This window comes from Globicephala melas, chromosome 19 (assembly GCF_963455315.2).
Source record: "Globicephala melas chromosome 19, mGloMel1.2, whole genome shotgun sequence".
In the NCBI taxonomy this organism is placed as follows: domain Eukaryota; kingdom Metazoa; phylum Chordata; class Mammalia; order Artiodactyla; family Delphinidae; genus Globicephala; species Globicephala melas.
Genome location: NC_083332.1, coordinates 8,209,165 through 8,233,776, shown reverse-complemented (window position 1 = coordinate 8,233,776; position 24,612 = coordinate 8,209,165). Strand labels below are relative to the sequence as shown.

General features: G+C 46.8%; 1 protein-coding gene across 3 annotated transcripts in view; it reads right to left on the bottom strand.

The window, feature by feature from the left end:
• ZNF541 (zinc finger protein 541) overlaps positions 1-24,612 on the bottom strand; it is a 41,298-nt gene that overhangs the window by 6,509 nt on the left and 10,177 nt on the right. For 2 of the 3 annotated variants that reach the window (XR_009559888.1, XM_060288470.1), the window contains 12 exons: positions 23,077-23,481; positions 18,288-18,531; positions 14,755-16,627; positions 12,931-12,989; positions 12,565-12,724; positions 12,243-12,410; positions 11,038-11,362; positions 5,226-5,289; positions 4,468-4,610; positions 3,959-4,062; positions 2,649-2,724; positions 2,006-2,094 (listed from right to left, as the gene is read on the bottom strand). Coding sequence is in view for 2 of the 3 variants with exons in the window: in XM_060288470.1 (XP_060144453.1) it covers positions 2,006-2,094; positions 2,649-2,724; positions 3,959-4,062; positions 4,468-4,610; positions 5,226-5,289; positions 11,038-11,362; positions 12,243-12,410; positions 12,565-12,724; positions 12,931-12,989; positions 14,755-16,627; positions 18,288-18,531; positions 23,077-23,383 (3,612 nt within the window). In the remaining variant the exon portion in view is untranslated. Of the gene's footprint in view, positions 1-2,005; positions 2,095-2,648; positions 2,725-3,958; positions 4,063-4,467; positions 4,611-5,225; positions 5,290-11,037; positions 11,363-12,242; positions 12,411-12,564; positions 12,725-12,930; positions 12,990-14,754; positions 16,628-18,287; positions 18,532-23,076; positions 23,482-24,612 lie in introns of those variants that run through there. The other variant, XM_060288471.1, reaches the window with a different exon arrangement.

Here is a 24,612-nt window from a genome sequence, read left to right as displayed (position 1 = left end):
CAAAAAATATGCAACAACTGTACACTAAAAACTTTAAAACATTGCTGAAAAATTAAAGATTTAAATAGAGAGATATACCGTGTTCACGAGTCAGAAGACTCAATATTGTTAAGATAACAACTCTCCCCAGTTGACCTATAGAGTCAAAAACAGTACCAATCAAGTTCCTAGCAGGAATTTTAATTTTGAAATTGACAAGTTATTTCTAAAATTCATAGGGAAATAAAAAGGATCTAGAATACAAAAAATAACTTTGAAAAAGAATAACAAAGTTGAAGGACTAACATTTTCTGATTTCAAGACTTAGAATAAAGCTACAGTAATAAAGACAGTATGGGAAGAGCTTAATAAAAGAGATCAATGGAACAGAATACAGAGCCCAGAAGTAGATGCATATATATATGGCCAACTGATATTTAACAAAGGTACAAAACCAACTGAGTGGAGAAAGTATGATCTTTCCAACAAAAGGTATTGGAACAATAAATATCCATACGCAAAAAATGAACTCACCTCGTACCCCATACAAAAATAAACTTAAAATGGATCATAAATCTAGAAATAAAACCTAAAACTATAAAACCTCCAGAAGAAAACACAGGGGAAAATCTTTGTGACTTTGGGTTAGGCAAAGATTTCTTAGATACAACACGAAAAGCACAGTCTATAAAAAAGAAACTAATAAGTTATGCTTAATCAAAATTAAAAACTTTTCTTCAAAAGACACTGACAAATTGCATATTGGGAGAAAATATTTCCAAAGCATATATCTGGATAAAGGACTGGTGTTCAGAACAAAATAAGAACTCCTACAACTCAATAAAAACACAGTCACTCCAATAAAAACATAGGCAAAAGATATGAACACACAGCTCACCAGAGAAGGTGCACATATAGCAAAAAAACACAAAGATGCTCAGCATCATTAGTCATTAGAAAAATGGAGTCAGATGCTACTGTACACTCATTAGAATGGCTAAAATTAAAGAGACTGAGCATACCAAGTGTTGACGAGGGTGTGGAGCAACTGAACCTTTCATAACCTGCTGGTGGGAATGGGAAGTGGTACAGCCACTTTGGAAAACAGTTTGGCAGTTTCTTAAAAAGTTAAACATACATCTACTATAACTTACCCTCATTCCCCTCCTAGGTATTTATAATCCCACCCCCATCCCCGCAAAAAAAAAAAAAAGAACCCAGTACATGTCCGTACGAAGACTTGTACGTGAGTGTTCAGAGCAGCTTTATCTGTAGTCATCAGTAACTGGAAACCGCCAACAGGTGGATGGTTAAATGAACGGTGGTCCGTCCATACAATGGTATACTCCTCAGCAATAAAGGGATGAACTATGGGTATACACGACAACATGGATGAATCTCAAAATCATTATGTTGAGTGTAAGAAGCCAGACAAAGAGGATCACATGCTGTATGATTATTGCATTTATATAAACCTCTAGAAAATGCAAACTAATTTATAGTGACAGAAAGTAGACAAGAGTTGACTAGGGACCCGGGTGGCAGGAAGGAAGGGTTGCAAAGGGGCAGGAGGGAACTTTTGGGGGTGACAGATATTTTCATTATCTTGATCATGGTGATGGTCTTACAAGTGTATAAATATGTCAAAAACATTAAATCTTACACTTTGATTATGTGCAATTTTGCGTACATCAAGTTAAAAAAAGAGCAAAATAATCAGCAGGATATTAAATATATGATCTCATCCTTTTTTGAGAAAGTGCATACAGGTGTGTAAAATCCATATGGGCAGTAAATGCCTGTCAGGTTATCAATCAGAAGTAGGATTGTGGGGAGGGGCCTGGAGGGCTTTATTTTGAACATGGGATTCATTTCTGTACTGTTTGGGGTTGTTCAAAGCAATGGCATTTTAGTTGTCAACTGTTCACAGCACGAGCAGAGTATCGCCCCTGACAGGCCCTGCAGTTTTAGCGCCTTGGCCGTGTGAGGGAGCCTTGTCTACACCAGCCTGCCATGTTTGCCTTACCGTCTTGTGTATCAAGTAGAAGTCCTTCTTGTGGGCACAGAACGCCTTCTTAAAGAGCCTCTTCTCTGTGGAGGTCCAGATGTCCGAACCTATTGGAGAAACAGCCAAGAGGAGGAAGGATGTTTCTCCTTCTGGGACCGCAGCCACGGCTGAAGTGCAGACTCCCCTCCTTTTTCAGGCCACCGAGCGCCAATTATATGCCAAGATTTCTGCTAAGCCCCTTACTTGCTTTACCTCACACAATCCTCACAAAAACCGTAGCAGGTAGGGGCTATGACCTTCCCCACTTGACGGGTGCAGCAACTTGAGGCTTCCGCTGGTTAAGAGACTTGCCAAGTGCAGGCGCGGGCCCCAGGTTGCCTGACTCCAGGGCTGGCGTGCTCAGCTGCGGAACCTGAGCCCGCCCCAACCTGGCACCCCCCTTCTGGCCAGGCAGAGCTCACGAGGGAACCAGTGGAAAGGGGAAGGTTGGATCCAACTAGAGAACAGCACCCACTGAGTCCCCCAGAGAGGATGGGCCCTTCTGGGAGGGCAGGTGCAGGCCCCAAGAGAACTCCTGGAGGCAGAGCTTGCCATGGAAACTGACTGGCTCACAGGGGCCTCAGCCAGGCCAAAACCACGCGGGCAGCCACGCTCCAGTTACCTGTGTAGTGATAGTTGGCGAGAGGGTGAGTCGGTGGCTTCTGGGGTCCTTTCAGTAAGAGGGTCTCCAGGGCAACCTGGAACGAGAGGAGTGGCGGGCAACTCTCTGAGGGAGGGAAGGTGAGGTAGAGGCCCGCCTTCATTCTTTCATTCATTCAGAAAATATGTGCAGCCCTCCCCAAAGCCACCCCTACCCCAGGGCGACTCAAAGTGTGGTCGGTCTGTGGACTGGCCACCAGCTGTGAACCACTTGGGACACATTGCCTACAGCACTAAGCGTACTGTTGAGTGCAGCCGACGTTACCTTTTTCATAGCAAGATTTACTTGAAGGAAACAGCGTGTGGACTTATTCTGGCACAAGCTCCTTATTTCTTCAAGGAGCAGCATTTGGAGTGGCACTGCCCCTGCCCTATCCCATTTTATGGTCCTCATAGCACTAATCATTATCTATCACTTTAAAAAAATGTATTTCATGTGTTCACTCTCCTAAAATGTAAGCCCTGCAAAGAGAGGGCATCTGTCTTGCTCAACAGTGTAACCCCGGTCAGGACTAGCTATGCAATTTGCAGCACCCAGCGCAAAATGGAATCACGGGGCCCTGTGTTCAAAAACTGTTAAGAATTTCAAGATGGTGGCAGCAGGGCATTAAACCAAGAATGGGCCCCTGAGCTGGCCCCAGCCTGATACCATGACATCACCAGGTATCAGGAGGACCCAGTAAATATGTGCTGATTACTCTGCTGAGCACCCACCACGTGCCAGCCACTGCATCTCAGCTTGAGAAAAAGCACCATGTAGCCCTGACTCTTGGGTCTCCAACTCGGGTGACGTGACTTCTTCTCCCACTACACAGAGCTGGACTTCTTTCTTTGCTAAACTTCAGGATTGTGAGGAGGGTCCTTGGAGGAGGCAGAGGCATTTCTGTTGCATCAGAGGTTTTCACACACCATTTTTAATCAAAAAGTTAAAGTTCAGTAAATAAACCAGATTAATGCAGGCCCTGAGTTGCTTCTGCTAGGCACCCCCTCCCCAGTGCCGCTGAGATGAGGTAACGCTGGAGGAACCCTGGTGCTCTGCTGTCACCCCAGATAAATAACTGATTGACCCCGTATGTGTGCATTTCCCCTACATTCACAAGGACACCACCAGTCCCAAAGCGACCAGGGAGAAGGGTGGGTGGCCAGCCTTTGGTTCTCGTGAGCTGCAAAGCCCCAAGTAGAAGGCACGTGTCTTGCGCCTAGAGCCCCTGGCCGTAAGAGAGCAGGGAGCTTCTCACAGCTCCTCTGAGCCCACCCTCGCCTGCACCTCACCTGGATGTTGCCCTGGGCTTCATGCAGGCAGTGCAGAGCGAGCTCCAGGTTGGTGCCCCCGCCCGGCATCACGCTGGAGCAGGCCACATTGCAGAGCTCGGTCACTGTTTCCAGCAGGCAGCCCGGCAACGGGAAGGAGAGGAGGCACAGAGGGTCAGCAAGTGCCAGAGAGGAAACCTCCCCCACAGCACAGGTGGGGCGGGGGGCTCCTGCCACCATCTCCCTCACCTCTCTGTTAACAGCAGGCTGAGGGAAGGGAGGGACAAGGAGGACGGGCAGAAACCCTGCTCCTGGCACCTGCTCTCGATGGCCTGGCCAGCTACTGGGTGAGAGGAGAGGTGGCGCAAGGGACTGCAGCACAGCGAAGCAGTACTGCGCCGAAGGCCAGCTCTGCCCACCCCACCCCCGCCCGGGGGTCACTGCTTCTTGGTCAAGGTGAGAACTGGGAGGAGAAACCCCTTGGAGATGGAGGAGGGCCCTTGGGAACCTGGCCCCAAAGTCTCAGCCACCTCTATCCTGCGTTTCCGGGTTGGTCATCACATCTCCCCATGGCTTCCAGACCAGAGAAGCTGCATGCTCATCACTTCCAGCCAGTGATCTGTCCTGGAGCTCTGGGATCTCAGCCTGAAACCGGCTTCCTATGTTGATGTGTCTGAAATGAGGCCACACACACGGACATACAAGACATATGTGTGTGACCAAGATGGGAAATAAAAGAGAGATGTGCGGTGAGCCCTGCTCTCAGGCCACAGCCCTGCTCTGTGGAACCCTTCGGCCATCTCTCAGACACCGGGAGTGCCCATCACCCCAACAGACACGCACACGTATTCCACAGACCTCTTGCGGGATACTCTCTTCCTTCCTCCAGTTCGCTTCATAGCCAGATTTCTGGCCTCAGGCGTTTGGGGTAGGACAGAGGAGTTATGTGCTGATACCTGGTATGCTTCCACATCCAAGGTAACATCCATCTAGCCACAGCCCATGGCTATAAAAGAGTGTCTCATTGTGGCATCACCAATTCTACCTAGAACCCCAGGGTGCTGGGCATTCTGTCCACAGAGATCCAACTATGGTATGTCTGGACAGAAGGAATATTGGAGAAACACCTGGAAAAATCCACCACTTCTCTCCTAGAGAGGCTCTGGATGTAGACCTGACTTTCCCGGGATGAAGGCTCCCTTGGGAAAAACCGACACTGGAATGCACGGAGGGTAAAAGCATCCCCACTTTGGAAGGACCCTCAGGTTCTAAGTCTGTCCCAACTCACGGTTCAGTGCTGATCTTGGTGTTGTCCTTCACCACACAGATGCCAAAAGAGCCGTCCACGTGATCTGGAAAACACCCAAAGAAGAGCCTCAAGAGGACTGGCTAGAACTGCCCCGCGAGGCCCTTTCTGCCTGCCTTTCCAGAGCAGCTAAAGGCAGGCTCTTCAAGATTGCATGGTATACACATACTACTGTATATAAAATAGATCATCAACAAGGACCTACTGTATAGCACAGGGAACTATACTCAATGCTCTGTAAGAACCTATATGGGAAAAGAATCTAAAAAAGAATAGATATGTGACTATGTATAACGAAATCACTTTGCTGTATACCTGAAACTAACACAACATTGTAAATCAACTATACTCCAATATAAAATTAAAAATTAGGAAAAAAACGATTGCATGGTATGGAGTTTCCTCAAAAGTTAAAAGTAGTAGGGAGGGTGGGAGGGAGGGAGACGCAAGAGGGAAGACATATGGGAACATATGTTTATGTATGACTGATTCACTTTGTTATAAAGCAGAAACTAACACACCATTGTAAAGCAATTATACCCCAATAAAGATGTTAAAAAAAAAAGTTAAAAGTAGAACTACCATATCCTGCAGCAAACCCACTTCTGGGTATTCATCCAAGAGAACCACAGTCAAGACCTCAAAAGGATATCTGCACTCCCATGTTCACTCCAGCACTATTCACAATAGCCAAGATGTGGAGACAACCTAAATGTCCATTGACAGATGAGCACGTAAAGGAAATGTGATATAAACATACAATGAAATACCATTTAGCCTTACAAAAAGGAAATTCTGCAATATGCAACAACATGGATGACCACTGAGGACATTATACTAAGGGAAACAAGCCAGTCACAGAAAGAGAAATACTGCATGACTCCACTTATATAACGTATCTAAAGTGGTTGAATTCACATCAATATAATCAAAGAGTGGAATAGGGGTAACCAGGGGTTGGGGGAGTGGGAAATGGGAGGTTACTCATCAATGGGCATAAAGTTTCAATTAAGCAAGCTCTAGAAATCTGCTGTATAACATTGTACCTATAGTCAACAATACTGTATTGCACACTTAAATATTTGTTAAAAGGGTAGATCACAGATTAACTGTTCACATCACAATAAAATAAAAAGATTGCATGGAAGGGGGATAAGACTTCTGAAAAAGTAGAGTAAGGAACTCGGCAAAACAACAAATTTACTGATAAAAATAATTTAAAAAAAAAAAGAACAGTAAGCTAAAGTCTCTGCAAGTTGTCCTAAAGGCATACAGCATTTTAAGAAATACTCATTTAGGAAAATCTACTAAACCTTGGTAAGAACAGTGAGAGTCTGTGGCACTGGAGCCATGGCTCACTCCCTTACCCACCTAGCCCCCAGCTCTTTGTAATGGAAGCTCTACCCAGGTAGGTGCAGCCAAGGAGATGGGGGCTGCTTCTTCCCCCGGCTCCCATGCTTAAAGGATTAAAGTAGGATAAAATAAAAATTTCTCATCAAAGAGAAAATGCCATTAAGAGACGGAGATTATTTTTTAAAAAGAAACAAATGTGGACTTCCCTGGCAGTCCAGTGGTTAAGGCTCCGCGCTTCCACTGCAGGGGGCATGGGTTCGATCCCTAGTCGAGGAACTAAGATTCTGCATGCTGTGCGATGCAGCCAAAAAAAAAAAAAAAAAAAAAAAAAAAAAGAACCAAATGGAAATAATTCTGGGGTTAAAAAACTACAATAATCAAAATAAGGCTCAACAGTAGATCTGAGCTGGCAGAAGAAACGATCAGCAAACCTGAAGATAGAACAATGGAGACTATGAAATCTGAAGAACAGAGAGAAAAAAATGTAGGCAAGTGAAGAGAGCCTCAGAGAAATGTGAGATGTCATTAAATGCAACAATATATATGTAGTGGGAGTACCAGAAAGAGGGGAGAAAGGGACAGAATATTTAAAGTATTAATGGCTGAAAATTTCCCAAATTTGATGAAAAACAATATGTATATCCAGCAAACTCTATAAACTCCAAGAAAGGTTAAACACAAAGAGCTCTACATCCAGACATAACATAGGCAAAATGTTGAAAGCAAAAATAAAGATAAGATCTTGAAAGCAAAAAGGGAAAAACAATTTGTTACATACAAGAGCACTACAGTAAGATTAACAGCTAACTTCTTAACAGAAACGATGTAGGTCACAAGGCAATGGGATAATATATTCAAATTACTGAAAGTAAAAAAGGGTCAACCAAGTATCTTATATTCAGCAAATTGTCTTTCAAAAATGAAGGTAAAATAAAGACAGTCCCAGAGAAATAAAAACTGAGAATATCTGTTGCTGGCAGACCTGTCTTACAAGAAATATTAAAGGTGAAATATTATTCAGCCGCAAAAAGGAACAAAATACTGATACATACTGCAACATGGATGAAACCTAAAAACATCATGCTAACTAAAAGGAGGCGTTCATAAAGGACCACATACTGTATGATTCCACTCACATGAAATATGCAGAATAGCCAAATCGATAGAGACAAAGTAGATTAGTCGTTACCCACGGCTGGGGGTGGGGAGGATGGAAAGGAGGGACTGCTGATAAGTACAGGGCTTCTTTTGGGGATGATGAAAATTTCTGAAAACTGATGGTAGTGATGGTTGCACAGCTCTGTGAATATACTAAAAACCATTAAATTATATACTTTAAAGGGATGAATTGTATGGTATGTGAATTATATATCCCTAATAAAAATAAATACTAGAGAAAGTTCTTCAGATTGAAAGCAAATGACATCAGATGGTAACTTGAATTCAAACCAAAAAAAAAAAAAAAAAGCGAAGCGCTAGTAAATCTGGGTAACTATAAAACTCAGTATGATTGCATATTTCTTTTCTTAAGTGCCTTAAAAAACAACTGCATAAAACAATATGTATTGTGGGCCTGTAACATATAGAAATATGATATATGTGACAGTAACTGCACAAGGAGCACAGCTGCATTGGAGTAAAGGAATATCACCTCAGACAGTAACTCAAATCCACAAGAATAAATGAAGAGATCAGAAATGGTAAATAAGAAGGTTAATACAACAACCTCTATAAATCATGCTTGCTTTCCTTTATTCTCTCAGGTTTTTTACACGAAATAAAATTATATAAAGCAGTAAACATGACCAGTAAGGTATTACTGGGTCTCTCACATATAATAGCAAAAGAGTTAGAAGGAATAGAGCTAGATAGGGGCAGTGTTTCTATATTTCATTGTTAATGAGTTATTACACAACCTAACAGATTCTGATAAGACATATATTTTAAGTCCTAGAGCAACCACTAAGAAATGACTAAGAAAAAGTGAAAAATTAAGGAATTAAAATGTTACACTAGAAAATACTTAATACACAAGAAAGCAGGAAAGGAGGAACAGAGGGAGAAAAAGACATGTAACATATAGAAAATAAAAAGCAAAATGGCAGATGTAAATCCAACCATATCAATATAACATTAAACAAGAATGGATTAAACAAACCAATCAAAAGGCAGAGTTTGTAAGACTGGATAAAAAAAACACATGATCCAACTAATGGTGTCTATAGGTAACATGCTTTATTTTCAAAGACACAAATAGGCTGAAAGTAAAAGAAGAGAAAAATACATACCAAGCAAACAACAACCATAAAAGAGAATGGAATGGCTATACTAATGTCAGGCACATTATACTTTAAAACAAAAAATATTACTAGAGATAATGATAAAATTATTGTAATAATGACAAATGATACCACAATCACATCATAATGATAAAAGGTCAAGCCATGAGGAAGATGTGACAATTACAAACATATACACACCTAAAAACAGAGCCCCAAAATACACAAAGCAACAAACGACAGAACTGAAGGATGAAATAAAACATTAAAAAATAATAGTTGGAGATTTCAATACTTTCAACAGTGGATAGGGCAACTAGGCAGAAGATGAACAAGGAAATTGAAACTAACTAGACAAAACAGACAAAATACAGCATTCCACCAAACATCAGTAGAATACATTCTTCTCAAATTCACATGGAACATTCTTCAAGACAGACCGTATTCTAGCCCATATAACATGCCTCAATAAAATTTAAATTTTAAAATAAATTTAAGGGAATTCCCTGGCGGTCCAGTCGTTAGGACTCCACGCTTCCACTGCAGGGGGCATGGGTTTGATCCCTGGTGGGGGAACTAAAATCCTGCAAACCGCACAGCACAGCCAAAAAAATAAAAATAAATTGAATAAATTAAATTTAAAAAGAAACAAAGTATGTTCTCTGACCACAAGAGAATTAGATTACAAATCAATAAAAGGCAGCAATTTGGAAAATTCACAAATATGTGAAAATTAAGCAATACATTCCTTAATAATCAGTGTATTAAACAAGAAGTGGAATGATAAATTAGAAAATACTTTAGCTGAATGAATATAAAAACACAACATACTAAAACTTACAAAATGTAGCTAAAGCAATGTTCAGAAGGAAATCTATAGCTGTAAAATGTCTGTATTAAAAAAGAAGAAAAGTCTCAAATCATTTATGGTCAACTGATTTTCCATAAAGGTACCAAGACAGGGCTTCCCTGGTGGTGCAGTGGTTGAGAGTCCGCCTGCCGATGCAGGGGACACAGGTTTGTGCCCCGGTCCGGGAGGATCCCACATGCCGCGGAGCGGCTGGGCCCGAGCCATGGCCGCTGAGCCTGCGCGTCTGGAGCCTGTGCTCCGCAACGGGAGAGGCCACAACAGTGAGAGGCCCGCGTACCGCAAAACAAACAAACAAAATAAAACCCCACAATGAGCTACCACTTTACACCCACTAGGATGGTTATAATAAAAAAGACAGATAAGAAGTGTTAGCAAGGATGTGGAGAAACTGGAACTTTCATACAACGCTGGTGGAAATTTAAAATGACCCGGCCATTTTGGAAAACAGTCTGGCAGTTCCTTAAACGGTTAAACATAGTTACCCTTCGACCCAGCAATTCCACTCTGAGGTATATACCCAAGAGAAATGAGGACTTATGTCCAACAAAAACTTATACATAAATGTTCTTGACAGCACTATTTGCAATAGCCAAGGGATGAAAACAACCCAAATGCTCGTCAACTGATGAATGGATAAATAAAATGTCGTCTATCCAGAGAATGGAATATCATTCATCCATGAAAAGAAATGAAGCACTGATGCATACTACAACATGGATGAACCTTGAAAACATTATTCTAAGTGAACAAACTAGACACAGAATATCACATATTGTATGATTCCAATTATATGAAATGTCCAGAATAGGGAGACCCATAGAAAAAGTAGGTTGGTAGACGGGTGGTTGCCCAGGGCTGAGGAGTTGGGGGCTACAGGGCCTGTGTGTAACCGCTCGTGGATATAATCTTCTGGGGTGATGAAAATGCTCTAGAATTAGATTGTGGGATGGGTGTACAATCCTAAGAATACACTAAAAAAAACACTGTACACTTTAAATGGGTGATTCATATGGCGTGTGAATTATATCTCAATAAAGCTGTTTAAAAAATTACTCGAAAGGGCAGGCAGAAGGGTGGTTAGGCTAAATGGCGTCTATTTTCTTTCTGGCTACAAAATTATAAGCACCTAGAAGGCTGCTCGTCCCAGATGGTCCTGGGATAGTTCTGAACAGCAACGGGACCCCCAGACCAGACCCAGGCGTAGGCCAGAAAGAATGGCTGGACCAAATTCTACAGGGGGCGGGGGTCTGGCCCCCCGCAGGCCCGTCGTGGGGTGATCAACCTCACTCACCAAGCATGGCGCTGATGAGCCTGTCGGGACGGGCCTGAGCAGATGTGGAACAGAGAGTGTTGAAATACAGCCCAGAGCCCTCCCGGATGGGGCTGAGCATTGGGGGCGGCGTGTAGGGAGGGCACTGGGACAGTCCCTTCAGGAGGCAGTCCACCAGGAACACGGGCGAGCGCAGGCAGCTCTGGCGGCATCCTCCCGGGCCCGGCTCCCCAGACATGGAGGGCGGAGGAGGGATGAGCAGTGCCTTGGGCCGGGGGAGCTTCTTCCGCTTCCTGTGTTGCCTGCTCTCCTTGCTGTCTCTCTCTTCCCCGTCCTTCTCCTGTCCCTGGAGAAGAAGAGACTTCAGAACCACGGGGGTCACCTGAGGCCACCGGCCCCACAGCTCAGTCCTCAAGATGGCCTGAGAGTGGGAAAGGGTACTGACCAGCCAGACGCACACCCAGCAGAGTCCTCAGCGCAGGAAGCCGGGCAGGGCCACCACGCCTGAGCCAGACTCCAGACCCTAAGCCGGGCGACCTCTGACGCTGGAGCCTTCTCAGGCACCCACACCCCCCAAGGAGAGGCCCTCACTCAGACCATTTTGGAAACTCATGTCCGTTGTTAAAGTGACTGGCACTTAAAGTGTGGGGGCCAGACGGGTGCAACAGCATGACAAAAGGAAAACCTGTTCTCCTCAAAATGACAGCAGCTCCTGCGAGACCAACAGTGGGCTCCATGCACCCCGTCCCCGAGTCCAGCATGAACTTCTCCAGGTGGGGTCTTCCAGCACAGGCTGAAGAGACGATGGCTTGAGCTTGCTACACTCTCTCTTACCTCCACGCAATCTCCCCTCCTCTCTGCCCATCTTACCCCTCCTCATCCTCCAGCTCTCAGCTGCAACACCCGCTTCCTCAGGCAGGGTCTCTGGTGCCCCCGGGGCTCCCACAGCTCCCTCTCCCAGCCCGGCCCGTTCTGGGTCGTCAGTGTCCGGGGATGGGTCTATCTACTCCGCTGGGCTGGAAGCCCCAGGAGACGGGGGCAGGCCTGTCGTGGTCGCTGCAGTGTCCCCAGCCCTGCCCAGCACAGGGCCAGACACAAAGGAAGTTCACTGCAGGTTGAATGGATGAATGAACACACAAATCAAGCTCTTCTGGAGTCAGGATTTGGGGGCTTTTCTCACAGCTCCCACTGGCAGGTGGAAAGCAGCTGGAAGGAAGTGCACCCACCTTGCTCCCCGGGGGATGGTTCGCTGGAGCCACAGGCACCGACACAGGGACCACCAAAGGGGCTGCGGTCATGTTGTCCAAGGACTTCCTGGCTCCCGGGGGACTCTGCCTGTCGCCCTCCGGCCTCAGCACCTGTCTTGGTGGCTTGCAAAACTCCATGCCACACACCTACACACAGAGAAGAGCCAGCCCTTTAAGAGACACAATAGGTAGGGAGCAAGGGGCCCCTCCAGAGCAGCAGAGCCCTGACTCCTGGCCCCCAGCCAGGCTCCCCGCAGGAGGACTCCATCCTGAGATGAATGGCAGCTTCGCGCCCCTTCACCTGCAGCTCCTGCTTCCCTCGAGGTGACGGCCACTGGTCGCTGTGAAAACACATGTGGCTGCTCAGCCCTTTCTCTGTATAAAACATCTGGCTGCAATTCTTGCAGACGTAAGTGCTCCTTGGCTCTGCCCAGTCTGTGGGACCGCCATTGTGCTGGTTCCTGTGGGGAAAAAAGGGAGAATGGGACTCTGTCCCCAAACACTGATCCTCTGACAGCTCTGGACGAACCCTAAGAAATGGAGATGATGCCCCCGGTGCTCCGTGGCCTGGTGCTCGCCCCTTCAGGAGTGAAGCATCCAGAGCTCGCTCCCCCACAGCCAGCACATCAAAGCCACCAGAGGACTCCCCAGGGGCTTCTGAACTTACCAGCCACCTGCCATGTTCTCCTCCTTCATCGGGTCGGGGAGCCGGTAGATATTTCCACCCTGAAGACGAAAATACATCTGAGTCAACATATCAGAAATGAGATGCAAGAGTGAAAACTATAAGACGTGGAAGAAAACACAGGTGTAATTCTTGGTGACCCTGGAGTAGGCAGTGGTTTCTTGGATGACTCCAAAACCAAACAAAAGACAGAACGTATTGGACTTCATCAAAACTTACAACTTCTGTGCTTCAAAGGACATCATCAAGAAGTGAAAAGACAGAATAAGAGAAAAAAGTTGCAAATCATGTATCTGATAAGGGACTATGTATATTTATGTATCTATAATACATAATGAACTCTCACAGCTCAATAATAAAAACACAACCCAATTTAAAAATGGGCAAAGACTCTGAATAGACACTTATCCAAAGAGGATACACAAATGGCCAATAAACAAATTAAAAGGTGCTCAGGATTATTAGCCATCGGGGAAATGCAAATTAAACCATAATAAGATTATCATTTCCCACCCACTAAGGTGGCTGTAATAAAAAGAACCAACTGGACAATAACAAGTGTTGGTGAGGATGCAGAGAAACTGGAGGCCTCATACACTCTGGGTAGGAATATAAAACAGCACAGCTTTTTGGAAAAGTCTGGCACTCCCTCAAATAGAATTACCCTATAGCCCAGCAATTCCCCTCCTAGGTATTTCCCAAGAGAAATGAAAACATATGTCTAAACAATAATCTGTACACAAATGTTCATAGCGGCGTTATCACAATGGACAAGAAGTGAAAACAACCCAAATATCTATCAGCTGATGAATGGATAAATAAAATACGGTGTATCCATACAATGGACAAATTACTTAGCAATAAAAAGGAATGAAGTTCTGATCCATGCTTCAACACAGATGAACTTTGAGAACATCCTGTTAAGTGAAAGAAGCAAAAGACACAAAAGGCCATGTAGCGTTATGATTCCAATCACGTGAAGTGTCCAGAAGAGGCAAATCCATGGAGACGGAAGGTAGATGCATGCTTGCCAGGGGCTGGGAGGGATGGAGAGATTGCAGGTGACAACCAAAGGTGTGGGGTTTCTTTTTGCGGTGATGAAAGGGTTTTGGCAAAGAGTGGCGATGGGTGCATAACCTTGTAAACATACTAAAAACCACTGGATGGTACACTTCAAAGTGGTGAATTAGATGGTACGTGAATATTAAAGCTGTTAAAAAAAAAAAAAAGAGGAGGAGGTAGCTGTGGTGTAACAGGAAGGATGCTGGACCTCGGAACATCACGAAGAGAAGTGGCCAAGCTCTCTGCGCCCAGGACCTCGTGGGCACGATGTGGGAGGACCCAAGCTGCTCCACAAGGACAGACTGGCGCCAGGCCTGCAGCAGGGGCCAAGTCGGACTTGTGGACCTGTGATTCACAGCCAGAAAAGACATAGCATTTCACGTATGAATGTCAAGGGCAAAGGAGCTCTGCCTTTACATTCTCTGAAGAAGTGAAGAAGGCAAATCCAAAAGGAAGCGAAAGGCAGAAAGGAAGCAAATAGAAAAAGTTTAGTGAAGAAGCATGACACAAAGTGTCTCTGACAACTCTAAAACCCTTTTCTGTTTTGTGTGTGTGTGTTGCAGGGCTGAGGTGATGGGAGGAACCATCACTTCTCTGGACCTTCATTCCCCCCTCTGTAAACAAACTGCATCTGAGGATTTGCTGAGGTCAAATACAGTGCCTGGACAAGTTAGAAACACGGAAACAGGTAAGGACGAGACTCTGCCTCCTGCACGGTCAGGTCCCGTGAGAGGGCCCTGGTACCTGGCTCCTGTTGAATATCGTCAGCTTGGACTTGGAGTCCCAGGGGCGATCCGCTGGAGGCCCGGCCGATGACGAGAAGGAAGCCATGGCTACCTGGCTTGGAGAAGCCGCACAGCGCATATCCATTTTCACCTTCTCCTTCCGGAAGCCTGAAAAGCGCTGGGCCCTGGAGTTGCCAGAGGAGAGCCTGTAGCCTCCGCCCCGGGAGAAGGCTGGGCCCTTTTCACCTTTCGTGGCCCCGGAAGCCATGCCACTCTCAGCCTGGGCCTGCTTCCCTGGGAGGCGGGCTCTGGATGGCTCCTCCCCTCCTAACTGGGTCTGACGCAGGCCCCCGGGGGAGAAGATGTCCCCCAGGTCCAAGGTCCCTTTCGAGGATCTCAACTGCTTGGCCAGAGAGGAGATGTCTGGGTTCCCAGGCGGGTCCAGGGATGACGCTGTGAGGGCAGGTGGAGCGGCAGCCACTTTTGGTCTTCCCTTTGTATCCTGGCTCACGCTGCTGGGGGAGGCCTCTGTGGGGAAAGCGGGTGTGGATTTTCTCCTGCAGGCTAGGGATCCCTCTGGCTCAGGGTTCACGGGGCCAGCATGGAGAGAGTCAACAGTGGGCGCCATAGGCGGGGGCTGCTGTGGCCACAGCCCCTGCAGTGACTTCAGGGCAACTTGCTTGCCGTCGGGCGTGGGAAGCTTGGAGGAGGCGGCGGTCACCTGGGTGTGGGAGAAGATTCGCTGGGACTTGGTGATCATCTGGAACACCTGCATCTGCTCGTGGCTCACCAGAGACTCCTGAGACTTCAGAAACAGCTGCCGCAAGAGCGGCGTGGCATCCGACGGGAGGCCGCTGGGCTTCAGGCCGTCCTGGGGGCCAGACTCACCAGGGTTCTGCCACGAGAAGGAGTTGCAGTCAAACTTGCTCTTCTTGGAAGCCGAGGAGTCGTCTTCCCCGCTGGTGCCGGCATATCTGGGGTCACCCGAGGCTTCCTCCGGTGCCTTCAGGAGCGTGGGAGGGAAGGGCGGCGTGTCCTCCGGACTGGTGCCCCGGCTGGGTGAGGGCTCCCCCGCAGGGGAGTCGCTGCTGAGCCCGGGGCCAGGCTCGGAGCCCTCCCGGGACGGCACTGCAGAGGGCTTGTGGACAACAAACATACTGTTTCCTTTGCTCTTAGGGCAGCCCGACAGGTTTCGGAGCCACTGGAAACTGTGGCTTAATGGCTGGGAACTGGTGGGGACAGTCTGGCCACGGAACAGAGGCAGGCAGGTGGGCAGGGGAGCGCCCTCGGGCCAGCCCTCCAGGGATGATGGGGGCTGGAGCAGCGGCAGCTCCGGTTCGGCTGGGTCAGGGCCGCTGTTCTCCGCTGCCCGCGAGTGGACGGCTGTTAACACGTCCGTCGCAGGCTCCTTCCGTGGGGGCCAGGGCTCCTCGGGAACCTCAGTGCCCAGGGCTCCTGGGGCCGCCGGGGTGCTGGCTGGGCCGCAGAAGGAGGACCCTGACGAGGGCAGGCAGGAACAGGCCGTGTTACTCCCTTCGCCGCTGTCTGAAGGCCCTCCCGGGGCTGGCCCGGAAGGAGGGATCTTCTGCTGGACGATGCTGTTCATGATACAGCGCAGGAGGTCTCGGTTGGGCAACAGGGAGCTGGGGGATGGGGTTTCCGGGGGCACCAGGGACCACAGGCTTGCGGGTGCGGGCTGGCTGGCCACCTCGTGCGCGTGGGGTGAGTTCCTGCAGGCCTCCTCCTCCGGGGGGGCCTCCTTGAGGATGCACAGGCCGTGCTGGACCTCGTAGTGCCGGCGCAGGGAGCGGTAGTCGCAGTAGCTCTTGCTGCAGCCCTGCTCAGTGCACACAAAGGGCTTGGTCTTCTGGTGGGTGAGCATGTGCCCCGTCCTGGAATCACATGAGGAGGAAGTTAGCGGGTGTCTCGGCGTGGGTCACCCACTGCAGGAACCCAGGCGTGTCCCCAGGGGGCAGCAGCATCGCAACTCAGAAACTGTGCTCAGACCCTATGAGGAAAGACCCCTGCTACAGTCAAAGCCATCTGGAAGGGGGAGCTCTTTCCCTCACCCTTAAGCAAACCCCTAATCTGAGATTAAAAAAATCAGTGGGAGCCAAGTCGGAGTTCCCCAAAGTGGGTTCCTAAGGAACACTAGTCTCCAGAGTTGCTCCCTGAGGACTTGGGCTCAGCTGGCAAATAAGTTTTGAAAAAACACTGTTTACTTCTTGTAGGTTCATAGTAGCCAACTGAAAAGCCACAGAGTAGATAAAGAGATATCTGTTTAAATTTCCATGTCTCTCAAACTCATTTGCCCACAAAACCATTTTTTTAAATAGCCCCTTTTAGCATCCCCAAGAACCAGAGAACCAGAGTTCTGAGAACGCACTTGAGGAAATGCTAACTTGGGGATGATCCTTCCTTGAACAAAGGAGTCTTTGCCTTCCCATAGGATTCCTCTAGACAGCTACCTGGGAGCCCCACAGCAAAAAAAAAAAAAAAAAAAAAACACCAAATTTGCCTATAATTTCTGCAAATATAAAAGAATGCAAGTATGTATTATATTTACATCATACTTATATCTACATTAATATATTATAAATATAAACAAATGGGTAAATCACCCTCTGGGTTCCCAACAATCCTACTCCGGATGGTTCTAATCAACGTGGCCCAATAAATAATAAAACCCTTTCCCAAATGTGGACCGTTGGCCTCCATCTGAGGGAAGCAGCAGAGAGGGGATCCGGAGACCCGCTTTCTAGCCCTAACTGTTACCAGCTTGTGACAGGAGTAAATCATTTCCCATTCTTAATGGGGAGAGGGGAGAGGATGAAATGAAAGCGGGATTCATCGAAGCCCTCAGTAAAGGCTGGGCGAGCTGTAAAAATGCAAGGGGTCATCCTCTCCCACTTACAAGTCTCTTGGTTTGAAAGTCTGTCTCTCTTCCCTCAGCAGCAAGAAAAGCTTATCATTTCTAAGACATGAAGAACAAACAGAATTCTGCTCCTAACTCTTATACTGAGATTGCCTTTTAAAGTCAAGTTAAAAAAAAAAAAATCGAGTTAAAAAAAGGGGGAATTAAAAAGGGAAAAGAAAGAGTGAACACTCCATTGCCATGTTCTAGAAACAGGCATTTCAGAACCCCTCACGCCCTGGTGTTCTCCCAACATATATTCCTCATGGAGTGCATATCTGTTCTGCTCAGACACCTACCAGGGACTCTGAAAATTTCTCTACAGAGTTAGCCCAACTCCCTCTGTGACAAAATTGCCTCTGGAGTGTGTTTTTAAAGCATAAGAGTCCTGTCTGCAACTCGCAGCAGCGCTCTCCTCACTGGAGTGAATTTGGAGGCTGGGGAGGGCGGGCTGTCCGGGGCAGTGTAGGCCCTGCGCCCCCAAACACTGGCCGTGGGAGGAGCACAGGTCACACACACCTGGGACACCCGACGGTGGGGGGCGGTGCAGGTGGATGGGAGGGGATGCAAAAGAACCAGGAACACGCCCAGCCCCCAGCAGCCCCCTAAACAGACGTCCTGACCAGACTCCTACATACAGGTGGTCCTGACGCTTAAAGGCCTTGCTGCAGATTTTGCACACGTGTCTCCTTTCCTGGCTGTGCGTCAGGTAGTGCTTGCTGAGAGAACTGGCACTGCTGAACACCTTCCCACAGAGGCTGCAGTCCAGGAGTGGGTTCTGAGGGGAACTGTGCTGCCGCTTTCCTTTCCTTGTGCTCCCAGACGTGGCCCTGCCTCCTTTGTCAGCCTCTCTGGGCACCTTGAGCACGCCTAGCCCCAGGTCTAGACAGAGGGAGAAAGCACAGGTTATGATATCCGGGGACATTGGAGCCCGGGCGGAAGCACTCTACCACCCTCGGACCAACTTCAGAAGCTGAGTCCAACTCAGGGAATTGGCCAAGAACCCCAACTTCAGCAGCTTCACTCGCAGAGATGACCAGGTTTAGTACCAGGTGAGGGGGAGAAGGGACCCTGGTCAGGGCACCCCTCCAGGGCAGCACCCAATCTTGAAGCCACACTTGGGGGGTAAGAGAAGGGACAGCAACAGTCTGAGCGCTTCCAGGACAGAGTGACACGACGGGCAGGGCTTCATGACGGTAACATCAACAGCACACTTGCAAGTGCAATCCAGAAATGTACAATGCAAAATCTTAGAAAAGTTTAAGTCCTTTCTCCCAGCCAATTCCACTCTGGGTTTTTTAATTAAGGAAATTAACGCAGATCTGTACAAATTAACGGAGATCTTGCAGTTAACTGCAAGTGAGTTAACTGCAGCATTGTTTTTCCTGGTGAAATGTGAGAAACCACCTAATAACTGACACAAGGGCAGGTGGGTGACTGCATTCTGGTCTCAATGGTCTATGACGCAGGCATTTAAGATAAAACTGTAGGAAAATATCCGACGACGTGAAAGGATGTTCATGCTGTACCACTAAGTGCTGTGCCACTAACAAGAGGACTGTTGAAAAACAGAATGATCTAGTCTTTAAAAGGGAAAAATAAATTTGAATAGAAACAAACAGAATGGGATTGATTGGTAGGATCATGGATCAACTTAATTTTCCTTTTCCTGTATATCTGAATTTTCCATGTTTCTGTACTCCTTGGGTAAATGATAAAAGGTATTTCCACGAATGACATCATCAGAGGAACAGGTGAAGGGGCTGGGAATGTCCACGTGGGAGAGGGAGACGTCTTCAAGTAGCTGAAGGGACAGGATGTGGAGGAGGGAGCAGGTTGCTTCTGTCTTGCTACAAGGGGCAGAGCTAGATTTGATGAATAAGAGGTAAAGGGAGGGACTTCCCTGGTGGCGCAGTGATTAAGAATCCGCCTGCCAATGCAAGGGACATGGGTTCGAGCCCTGGTCCAGGAAATTCCCAACGTGCTGCAGAGCAACTAAGCCCATGCGCCACAAGTACTGAGCCTGCGTGCCGCATCTACTGAAGCCCACGCGCCCAGAGCCTGTGCTCCACAACAAGAGAAGCCACCTCAATGAGAAGCCCATGAACCGGAACGAAGAGTAGTCCCTGCTTGCTGCAACTAGAGAAAGCCCACATGCAGCAATGAAGACCAAATGCAGCCAAAAATAAATAAATAAATTCATATTAAAAAGATGTACAAAAAGAAAAGTATAGAGAAGCTGATTTTAAATCACTAGAAACGTAAGGACAGTGGATACAAGAACTAAGAACTCTGCAGGCTTGCTGCTGTGTTCCCAGCTCCTGGGATTCCCATTCTTGTACTTGTAGGCACGCAGTAACTGTTGGGTGGATGAATCATGGAAGATTTTTCTACCCCTTAAGACGGATTAGACTGCCTCATGCGACAGCAAGTTTAGAAACTGCCCTTCATCTAGGATGCAGCAGAGGCTGGCCCCAAGAATCCAACGGGTCAGCGCGTGGATACTGCACCAAAGGACCCCAAATGCTAATTCTCTGTGGCTGAGATGTAGCTTGAGAGACACAGCAGAAAGGAACCTCGACTCTCATCCCAACTCTGTCTCTGGCCATTTGTCACTTAACCTGCCTGGTCTACATCTTCTTCATATGAAAAACTGCTGGGTCGAGGGGTCGAATGATTCTAACAATTTAAATGAGGGAAAATAGGACTCCCATGTGGGAAAGTCCTTGCCTTGCTAACTTACTTTTAAAATGCTCATTAGAGGACTTCCCTGGTGGCACAGTGGATAAGACTCCGCGCTCCCAATGCAGGGGGCCTGGGTTTGATCCCTGGTCAGGGAACTAGATCCCATATGCATGTGGCAACTAAGAGTTCGCATGCCACAACTAAGGAGCCCGCCTGCCGCAACTAACACCCAGTGCAACTAAATAAATAATTAATTCTTTAAAAAAAAAAAGATGAGTATTTAAAATAAATAAAAAAAATAAAATAAAATGCTCATTAGGACTTCCCTGGTGGCGCAGTGGTTAAGAATCCGCCTGCCAATGCAGGGGACACGGGTTCGAGCCCTGGTCCGGGAAGATCCCACATGCCACCGAGCAACTAAGCCCGTGCCCCACAGCTACTGAGCCTGCGCTCTAGAGCCTGCGAGCCACAACTACTGAGCCCACGTGCCACAATTACTGAAGCCCATGCACCTAGAGCCTGTGCTCTGCAACGAGAAGTCATCGCGATGAAGAGCCCGCGCACCGCAACAAAGAGTAGCCCCCGCTCGCCACAAATAGAGAAAGCCCGTGTGCAGCAACGAAGACCCTACGCAGCCTAATAAATAAACAGAAGTTTTTCTCTAAAAATAAATAAATAAATAAAATGCTCATTAAAGCAACTGTTAAACTAGAGAACAAAATGTGGTTTAAAAAATATTGGCAGGGGGCTTCCCTGGTGGCGTAGTGGTTGGGAGTCCGCCTGCCGATGCAGGGGACACGGGTTCGTGCCCCGGTCCGGGAAGATCCCACATGCTGTGGAGCGGCTGGGCCCGTGAGCCATGGCCGCTGAGCCTGCACGTCCGAAGCCTGTGCTCCGCAATGGGAGAGACCACAACAGTGAGAGGCCCGCGTACCGCAAAAAAAGAAAAAAAAAAAAATTGGCAGGGACACTGAAAAACAGGCACACTGAGTCACTGGCCCGGGAAGCCACTTGCTCTTCCCAGAAAGCATGTGCACAAGCTCTAAAAGTGTGTGTGTTCTCCGACCAGCAAGCCTACAGGGAGGAATATGTGCGAAGAACTCATCCAAGAGAAAACTCAATGGAAAAGTTATTCACAGATCCACTATAACAGTCTATCAGGCAAGAATATGGTCCGACAATACAATGGAATAACCATCACAATGACAACCGAATAGTCTACCTTCATATAAGAAAGCAGACACAGTAAGTTTTAGAAACTTCAAATGAATTAGACACTTAATACATCTCTGCAAAACCATGTGTACCCTAGTGGCTTCACCTACGTTTTTTAAAAATCCACGTGTGGGAGCCATGGTGGGGATTTTTCTTGTTATTACTTTTCTTTATTTTCTAAGTTTTCTATATAAATATGTATTACTTTTCTAATTAAAAAATATAAGCATATCCATTTGTATGAATCTGAATTTAAGTTAGAGAAGTGTAAAGAGTTAAAATTTAACGTTCAGTGGATTTTTTTTAATAAGGTAACCAAAAAAAAAAAATCCTCAAGTTTAAAACAAATTAGGAAAAATTGAACTAGATTAATGTTTTGTAACATTCGCTGGGGGACACAGACCCATATGAAAATCTGGTGAAAAATCACAGTTTCTCTGCCCAGCAAAACGCACACGTACTCACCCTAGCAGCATTTTTAGGTAATTTCTGTGGTTCAGGTTGAGAACTTTAATTACTGTAGCCAGGCCTCGCCCAGCATCTGCGATACCAAGGATGTCCTTGGTTTCTAGGATTTCACATTTAGCCATGGTTCCAACACGGGGACAAGGCTAATGGCTTGTCTACATTGTGTGGAGTGTGGGCCTCAGTAGTTTTTCATTCTAGCGAGTATGCAGGACATTTCTTGAGCTGCTGATCCCAATTAACATTGACATTTGTTCTGCAGGGCTGTTCCGGATGTGGCCTTCCACGCGTGTGGTGTGATTATAAATATCAAAGAGCTCTTAGTCAACTCGTCTAAGCAACTTACCCAAGAACCCATGAAGTGGGTTAAAAACAAAAATCAACTTTATCCTATGGCGGAAGTCTGAAGGTAAACCAAAAGGTGATTTAACCAAGGTCTTTGACTATTCCATTAGTTCTCCCTTTGCTCCTCCGCTGTGGAAGAGAAAGACTTAGAACTGCATCAATGGACTGTCGGAAGGTATTCTAACAGTATTGGTAAAAACCACTACCATCTGTCCAGTGCTTCACAGCCTGCAAAGTGCTTTTACTTTCATTTCTTCTTTTGCTTCTTACTGCTGTCACTCTGGGGGGGAAGCAGAGTGGGTATTATTGTCCCCCACTTTACAGATGGAGACAATGAGGCTTAGGTAGGTTAGACAACCAAGGAGCAGGTGGACAGGATACTGGGTCATTCTGGACATCTCAGAGGCGAAAGGAGCCTATGAGATGCGGTGATGGATGGGAAAGTGTCCCATCAACTCAAAGGTCTGCCCACACCACACACGAGATTAGGATACCCCCAAACATCCAAGTTTCTCAACGTTATTCCCCAGGATCAGTGTTCAGTTTCCTTGACTAGGAAGTTGGGAACAATTTCCAAGTAGGAAAAAAGTGACTGTTCCCTATTCGCCTGTGGAAGAGAAAAATGTTCTTAACCATTCCGGGTACACTCAACCCCTCACCAGCCACAGGAACTCTCAAACAGCCCGCCAGGCCAGGGACCCGGGTGGACAGCCTCACCTTGTAAGGAAGTCTGAGATTCTGGATCTGCATAATCCTGCAGCAGCTTCATGGAGTCACTGTCCTTCCCTGAATACACAGACAGGGCATCCAAGTTGTCCTCCAGCACCTCGCTGGGCGCATCGGGCATCGGGAGGCTGGGGTCTAGGTCCAAGCAGCTCAGGCCGTCATATAGCAGGTCTCGTGAGCCGGGCCCCAGATCCCGGTTGAGGGTGTCACTGCATTTGAGCGCCTGGCTCTCGGGAAACGAAGGGAGGTGCATCTCAGATGGAAGGGTGCCCTTGTCCCCCAGGCTGCACTGGTCCATGGCTCTCCACTACCAGGTCTTGGCCAAGAGCTACTCTCTAGACAAGCAAGGCCGTGTAAGGAGTCAAGGAGGAGAGAGCTCTTGGTGGTGTTTAATTCCTGAGAATGAACGAGGAGGAATCACAATTATGAGATGGCAACATGCATGGCGGATAGAGCGTGGACTTGGAATTCAAACACACCTGTATGGGGGTTTTTTTCTTGGCCACTTAACAGCCACATGACCTTGGGCAAGTCACTTAAGCTCCATGAGCCCTAGTTTCCTCATCTGTAAATTGAGCGTAAGAGTACCTCCATCATAAGATTGTTGTAAGGAAAAAGCAACCTAAATGTCCATCAACGGAGGAATGGATAAAGAAGATGTGGTACATATATACAATGGAATATTACTCAGCAGTAAAAAAGAACAAAATAATGCCATTTGCAGCAACATAGATGGACCTAGAGATTGTCATACTGAGTGAAGTAAATCAGAAACAGAAAGACAAATATCATATGCTATCACTTATACGTGGAATCTAAAAAAAAGGGGGGGTACAAATGAACTTATTTATAAAACGGAAGTAGAATCATGGATGTAGACAACAAATTTATGGTTACCAGGGGATGGTGTGGGGGAGGGATAAATTGTGAGATTGGGATTGACATACACACTACTATATATAAAACAGATAACTAATAAGAACCTACTGTATAGTACAGGGAACTCTACTCAATACTCTGTAATGGCCTATATGAGAAAAGAATCTCAAAAAAGAGTGGATATATGTATATGTATAACTGAGTCACTTTGCTGTACACCCGAGACTAACACAACATTGTAAATCAACTATACTCCAATAAAAATTTAAAAAAAAGAAGAAAAAAAAAGATTGTTGTAAGGAATAAATGAAAGGATTTTGGCAACATAGTGGACTAAACTGACCTCTTTCTCCAACTATAAACACACAGAGATATGAGAAAAGACCATTTTTAATACAGAGTCAAGCTCAAGAGACAGGTAAGACCCCAAGTGCCAGCAACAATGAGGAAACTCAAAGCCACAGGTGCGAGCACAAGTTGACCCAAGGGGAAAGTCAGACTCCAATACAGGGCCTGGAACTGTCATCCAATATGGCGGCCACCAGTCACATGTGGTGATGACACACTTGAAATGTGGCCCCAAATTGAGACCTGCTGTGAGTGTCAAATACACTGGATTTGGAAGACTTAGTACCCCAAATAATTCAT